We start from the raw sequence: 8,057 nt of genomic DNA, 5'->3' as shown, positions 1-8,057 counted from the left end.
TCTGATCTCACTTGTCTATGTTACGACAGTATCGAGTAAATACCTGTAAACCCATTTCAATGATATGATCACCTTTGAATTGACTTGGAAATCCACACGGAGGGTGACTTTACATGTATTTGTTTATAAATGAGTCACTAATCTATAGAGTATCAAATGAAACACATTTGTTAATGTTAGTAATCTAGTCAATATCTATAAAAATGTATGGAGCACAGATCTGGCAGCACTTGTTGCTGATAGTGATGGTGCTTGCTGTTGAATATACTCTTTCAAAAGCCATACGCAGCTTTGTGAACAGTTTAGCAGTGTAAAGGCATTGCTCATCTGTGTAGAGGGTGGTTTATGTTAGGGAACAATATACTGTGCTGGAGGGGCAACAGATCCACTGATTATGGGCAATGGAACCGGGCTGACTGTGAACCCCAGTAAGTGATTTCAAACACCAAACTAGAGAACCACGTACCTGATGTGTGCCGTACAATAGACATGCTTGTATCACGGCAGGTGTCTGATTAGATAAGAATGCTGAATATTATATACTCTTGTAGCTTTGTGTGCTGTTGTTGATTGAGAGGACTCTCTGTGAACCCACAACAGACATGCTTGTATTACAGGTATTTCGCTGAAATACAATTCTGGATTCACATTGAGGTTTTTGGCAGGAGAAGTAACACAGTTTGAGTGGATGTTGCTACACAATTAACCTTTGGAAGTGGGACTGAGTTGACTGTAAACCCCCGTAAGTTACTTGGTTTACAATGATCTGTAATGTTTACACAGTGTTTTTGTGCAGTGTTGACTGTAAACCCCCGTAAGTTACTTGGTTTACAATGATCTGTAATGTTTACACAGTGTTTGTGTGCAGTGTTGACTGTAAACCCCCGTAAGTTACTTGGTTTACAATGATCTGTAATGTTTACACAGTGTTTGTGTGCGGTGTTGACTGTAAACCCCTGTAAGTTACTTGGTTTACAATGATCTGTAAATTTTACACAGTGTTTTTGTGCAGTGTTGACTGAAAACCCCCGTAAGTTACTTGGTTTACAATGATCTGTAATGTTTACACGGTGTTTGTGTGCAGTGTTGACTGTAAACCCCTATAAGTTACTTGGTTTACAATGATCTGTAATGTTTACACGGTGTTTGTGTGCAGTGTTGACTGTAAACCCCTATAAGTTACTTGGTTTAAAATGATCTGTAATGTTTACACTGTGTTTGTGTGCAGCAAGAAAAAAAAAAAATCAGCAGCATATAACTGACAAGAACCCCTTTTTAATGTAAAATGCTTTGTTTGTTTTTCTGGTTTCTTACTACTAGGTCTTTTATTCCTCTCAGAACAGGCTGTCTGTGTTGATTAACATGCAGTATTGTTAGCTTACTTTTTCACTATATATGTTGGGACCCCAAGCCAAAATACGACCCCATCGGGATCAGGTTGGGGTTCACTGACATATTATAGAAACACTAAATCATTTTGTGTTCGGCTTGGGCTTGTCTTGCTTTACCTGAAGCTGATCTGAAAATGAAGATCCGCTTTTGTACTTTTGAAATGTAAATAAACCATCAGATGGTTTGATCATTTTATTTAAAAGCATAGGCATGCAAAAGGCCTATATTTATTACGTTTTTGGTTTGTTTTCTTATTTCCAAAGTAGTTGAGTTTGACACATTTGGGTATACCCTGAAAATAATTCAAACTCAGATGGGTAATTCAAAGTAACCTCACTTTGGCATGAAGGAAAATATGTATTTATTTATTAATATTTTATGAAACTGAATACGATCCTATATGAAGAGAAATTAAAGCTATCTTACTCAGAAAGGAACACACTGTTTTGTATTTCATATGTTCATCCACAACTTTAAACACTTCACTATACATCTTACATATAGCTATAAAAAAATTAAATACAAAAAAAACTGTGTACAATTCTATTAACAGCATGTTTATTTAGTTTTGATCCCTTCCTGTAAAAGCTGGAATTCTCCAGGGTACACCCAACAATTGTGTCAAACTATTTGGAAATAAAAATAATAATAATAATATACATATAGTAAGACAGCAGGGAGGGGGTTAAATCCTCCCTGCAGAAAAACGTGTGCGTGGGCAAATTTTGTGTTTGTTTTGTTTAATTGTTTAATTTATTGTTTAATTATTTGATTGTTAATTATCCCCTGCACCTGGTGGTAATTGAAAATTAGAACCAGGTGCAGGGTATTTAAGAGAGGCAGTCAGTCTGCTGACGAGTGTAGAAGCCCGACTGTGCTGGTGTGTGGGTACAGTCGTAATAAAAAGGAAAAGGCAGTGTAGAGCCTTTTGGTGTGTGTTGTTTTGTTTATTTTGTTACAGGTAAACAGCTTAGCTGTCCAGTCTTTTAGTTTAGGTTCCTGTTTTTGTTTAGTTAGTGCTCAAAGAGAGCTAGGTGTTTGTTTTCTGTAAAAAAATTTTTGTGTTGTTTATTAAAAATAGCACAACCGCACTTTCTAAAATCCATTTGTGTGTGTTGGGTCATTGTTTTAAAGGGGCAACGAACCACGGAGAGGTGCGATTGTATTACAACATATATATATATATATATGAAGAAATTGACATCTCCTACACTAAAGCACCCCTTGACAAAAATACATACTAGCAGCTCCATCCGTGTTAATGCAGTGTTCTAAAACACAATACTAGGTCATTATATGAAATCAGAATGGATAGTTCTAATAACTTGATATTAATAGTAATTTACCAATAGTTTCCACTGCTGAAGAGACCTAGAAATACATTACTGAATTGTTTTGGTTATTTTGTGAAATGAAATCAGCATTAAAACCCATAGAGGTTAGGGAGGGACTACAGCTTTAGTCTTTCTGTTAATAACAGTTCTATACATCTGGTAGATCCCTGTGACAGTCCTTGATAAAGCTCCATTAATGGGCTGATAATTCAAGTGTTGGTGGTAATGACTCATTAACATTCCTGGAACTTTCTTTTCTCTTCTGCAGAAGATACAACACCCAGGGAACCTTCCCTGTCTGTGTTTACCCCTCCAAAGGAAAAGGATACAGCAGTATGTGTGGCCACTGGATTCTTTCCAAAAAATATGAACATTTCCATGAGGGTTGGCGATGGAGACCCAAAAATTACAGCCTCGAATGATAAAGCCGTGCTGTCTCTGACTGATAAAACCTACAACTTTGCTGCCTTCTTGACTGTCGATAAGGGAAAAGATCAGGAAGTCACATGTAAAGCAAATGGAGAGACAGAAAAATCCATCAAGAAGGAAGAATCAGCTAATAACACAGGTAAAATACCTTGACATGATGTCCATCTAATCATCCACAAATAGACATGGATGGTAGAAATGTATCTATAATCAGATTTACATCACCTGTAAAGCTATAATGAATGGTTCAAACACAGATGCATTCAGATACTGCACACCCCTTTATGTGCCAGCCATTTGAATACACTCTGTGATGTCCATGTCATTCTTTCTGATTCCAAGCTTCTCTTCCTTAGATACTGGTAGTCCATGTGTCAAATTCAAGAACAGAGCAGTTCAATTGTAGCAATGGTCAACCATAACACATTGAAATAAAAAACAGTAAACTGTTGCTTTTTGTTTGTGTTGCATGTATGTATGCATTCATTCCAGGTCATATGGACTCTGCACCAACCTGTGAAAGAAATGATCAGAAGAGCGTGACAATTGGTAATTTTCTTATTAATTTGTTGTGTACCAATTTATTTTGTTGCTTAAATACCAAAATGTACTAAACAGAATATTTCTATCCAACAAGGTCCATACAGCTCAAGTTCCTTATATTTTTAAATAATGATTGCATATCTTTGTAGTCCTGTTGAAATGTACATTTCTAAACATGTGATATGTGAACGTGATGGCAATTGTCCCTCCTGTTTTACTCTTCACTGCTCGTTTATACCTATATAATGTGTAAAGTTTGAGGGGATTACAAAATAATAGCCTCTAGACATCTGTGTCTCCCCAAACAATCTTTCTGCAATGAATGAACACATCTGTGCTATCAAATGTTCATCATTGTCTCTTTAGGAGTGTTTATCTGGTCAAGAACCAATCAGTGGCGTTCAGAGTTGACGGTTATCAAAATAAATAAAGAATATTGACACCTGCATAATTCCTATGTTCTTAACGACATCAACTTAACGGCCTACCTCTACTACCACGTTCAGTATTTCCAAACAACTCAAACAATTATTTCAGTCAGGTGCGTGACATTGAAACGTATTACCTAATGCTGTCATCCAGACCCTCAAAATACTCAATCCGAATAATAAGATAAAACTGGAAGTCAGTAAAAAAGATATATATTCTTCTTAGCTAATGTTGTCCCATTTTGTTATTTACTGTATTTTGTTATTCACTGTATGTTACACAATGCAGCCTTTGCACTATATTTACAGGTACAAGTGAAAGACAACCAAAAATGTAATATTAATTCTGTATGTGCAGAAATAAACTTGTTTATACCCACATTCCTATTTCTTTCCATGTCTTTAGCCCTTTAATTTTGCTAATTTTAAAGTTTCCTACTTTTCCTACCTTTCATCTTTATAATATTTTTGTTCCATTTATATGTGAGCACCATCTTTTAAATATTTTAATAATTATCATAACTCATAATGCAAACAACATACTGAAGACTCAATGTTGTCACAATAAGAACTTGTAGGAAAAATAACCTTCAAATGAACAACATTGCACAAGTGGGCCTCCTAATAAATAACACAAGCATGTTGAAATGCAGTGTGTGTTTAAGAGCTGAGTTTGCTATTCCAGCTATTAGAAAAGGGTTTTGTTCAAACAGGCTTGTTTCTCTGACCCATAGCGAAGTGTATTTAATCACTGCATTAATCTCATTCGTATTCTTATTCACAGAAAGCATACATCTCAATTTCAAGTCCCTGACTCTGCAAGGTTTGAGAGTGATGTTTGTTAAAACTGTGGCCTTCAATTTTCTGATGACAGTCCGAGCCTTGATGTTCTGAGTAAGTAAAGATGGTCTTCTAAGATTTGTCAAATAATTGTATAAATATTACTTTATTCACAAATTGACTGCAGTTGATACAGAACACTGTAGCTAGAAAACTCCCTCACACTAAAACTGGTTACCACATTACTCCAGTTCTGAGGTCCCTGTTAAGTTTCATATTCATATCATAGTTTTACTTCTGTCTTCTCAGACCTGCTTACCTGAGTGAGCATCTTACTCCACAAGTCACTGCCACTGCAGATCTTTTGATATATGCTAGAGAATCACACAGCTTTACAATCAGGAGCACAGAGACACTTGAGATTTTTAAAGTTAGACTGCTCAGACTTTTGCTTCCATTTACTTAAATGTGTTTTGTGAAGTGTCCTGGGAAGCCTGGGCTTGAAGTGTAATTGGTATGGTGTGGTACAAATATATTAAAGAGAACACTGCAGCTGAAGAATCAAAGAAACGATTATTTGTAAAGCTGCCATTGCATATATGCACAGACGCATGTGCTCTCCCGGTGGTGTTGCACTGCATTCTAAACTCAACAAACGCCTGACGACCTTGAACTATTCAAGCAGACGTTCAAGGAAGTTTCAGGGCACAAAGGTTCAGGAAACTCTGCCGTTTCACAACATTGTCCATACAATCCTCTCACAATGTTGATAAGGTTAAACAGCTATGTAATCCCTATTGGATGGATCTTTATAAAGATTATTATTCTATACATGCAAACCCTCTTACCTGTTAGCATGGGATTACAATCTACTCCAGCCATATACAAACACAGATACATACGGGCTCATAGTGAACCCTCTTACATGCTAGCATGGGATGATTGAAATTTACTCCAGCCATATGCAAACATAGTTTGTAAAATATTCTATAAAATTTCAAGTCTAAAAAGTAAATAGATGGGGGTGAATTACATTTGTTTTGGGATTATACAATATTTGTATATTATTATTATTATCATTATTATTATTATTATTATTATTTGTATTATTGCTCTGTGTTGTACAATACGATATGTTCAAGATTATTAATGATTCTGCATTTTGGTTCTAGTGTCTGGGACTGAGATACAGATGACCGGAAAGCACAGAAGGAGCTGTTGGAAATTGAAATTGCTTTGAGATTGCATTGCTTCTAGTTATGCTTTTGAAAAATATTTGCAAGTTAGGTTGCTTGGGTGTAAAATTTGAAGTAAAAAATGCTTTAACTGTAAAATAATGTGTTTTATTAATTTATCCTATTAGTTTTTTGGTTAAAGCTTGTGGCTATATTTACTAAGATTTGCTGCAATAGAAGGTTTGTCTTACTTTTTGTTACTACTACTACTAATAATAATAATCTGGCCCATTTTGTTAACCGGACAATAATTGCTAGTAAGAATAATTGCTATGGGATGCGATCTTTGACATTTACTACTGGGAAGCAAAGAAAATTGAAGGTACAAACGCTCATGAAAACCATTACATTTTATAAACACTTTTATAGTTTTCTTTTCTATTAAGTTCAACAATAGCTTTTTAATAGTATCATTAAATACATGTTTGTAGTATTATATATTTCTTTTCAAATAATGTTAAATAAGAAAGGTAAAACTGAAAGCGATAGATATTTTAGTTCCATTAAATAATATGAATCTTGTTCAATTTAAAATATGTTTTTGTTTTAGTATTTTAGATGCATATTTTATTACAGCTCTAAACACGTCTTTGACAAGACTAAATGCTTATTATAGCAATGAATGCTTCAATAAAGTGCATGAAACAACACTGTGTATTTTGCTTGTATTCAAAGCAGGTAATTAATCACACTTTTATAATATATTCATTATTTTTAACTTCATTTTAAAAGTCATATAAGTAATATAACTGAAGGTCTCTTAAATACCAGCATGTTCTTGATTTGTAATATCAAAGAGGAATTGTCTTATTGTTAGATTTGGGGATGAGTACTCAGGGTCAGCACTTATATTTCCTCCTGGTTTCACAGCTTCAGCAGCAGACACAGTGTCTGCAGTGTAATGTGTAGCGCTGTCATCGCTATTGATTTGATGGGCCAAAATCAGCCCGAAATATCAGATGGAAGGAAACTAAAAATGTTTCATTATGTTGACAGTTTAAATGACAAACAGATTTAAAAGCAGTTTCAGCAAATTACATTTATTCGTGTCAACTGTCTGAATGCGTTTTGTTGCTCATGTATAAGTTATTGTATGAAGTACTTTAAACACATGAAGGTTTTTTTTTTCATGTTTTATTATTTTTTGTTTGTTTTCATGCTAAAGGTTTCCAGAAAGTACCAATGCTGTTCATATGAAGTTTTTTTTAGTTACTTGCAATGATCCAGGAAACACGTCTGCAGAGTAGCTTTATGGTCTCTGATAACAATCTCTGAGCTGCTTTTGGTCACAGTGACAGGAAAGCATACGTTGCTCTCGTGGTTTCTGAACGGTGGGTGTGAAGCTGCAGTTACACCACAGTTGTACCAATGACATTTCCATCTGACGCTTTTATTATTCATATTCATAGTGGTTAGGGCTTCTTTTTCTAATACCATACTTCACATTTAATACAAATCCATTTACACATTTAGGTGCTGGAAGACATTTTTGAATCATAGTGTAAAAGGTTGACAATAAAAAAAAAACTCCTTAAGTGATATGTGGTGTAAAACATATTGACACCCCCTAATAATTTTAATAGCATGTAATAAATCCATGCTACTCTGGTTAATCTTTTTATGCTGGGTATTGAAATATAAAACACAGCATGTGGAGAGAAAACATTCTTCAATAGATCCCCCAGACTTATGCAAAAAAAAAAACGTGTGCATTCAAGGAGAGGTAATCTAACTGAACAAAGATACATTGAAACGGTGCCAGTACTTATGATCCATAGTGGTCTTTCATAAACATATTATTGTTTTGTAACCGTGGGGGTGGATCAAAGGTTTTTGCCAGCTTACTATTTAAACACCATTTCAGCCTGCTTGTGCCCCTGCTCTATCCTCCCCTCTGTGAGTTCAAACACTACACC

At 35.1% G+C, this 8,057-nt stretch overlaps 1 gene segment (V, D, J or C); it reads left to right on the top strand.

Moving 5' to 3' along the window:
- Positions 1-360: 360 nt before the first annotated feature.
- On the top strand, positions 361-6,790 carry LOC117962725 (T-cell receptor alpha chain constant-like). The segment is given in 5 exon segments: positions 361-428; positions 2,995-3,294; positions 3,648-3,704; positions 4,911-5,020; positions 6,079-6,790. Coding segments are annotated over 4 exon segments (501 nt in total).
- The last annotated feature ends 1,267 nt before the right edge of the window (positions 6,791-8,057 follow it).

This window comes from Acipenser ruthenus, chromosome 21 (assembly GCF_902713425.1).
Source record: "Acipenser ruthenus chromosome 21, fAciRut3.2 maternal haplotype, whole genome shotgun sequence".
Lineage (NCBI taxonomy): Eukaryota > Metazoa > Chordata > Actinopteri > Acipenseriformes > Acipenseridae > Acipenser > Acipenser ruthenus.
The sequence above is the reverse complement of the archived record's forward strand: the minus strand, read 5'-3'. Positions and strand labels throughout refer to the sequence as shown.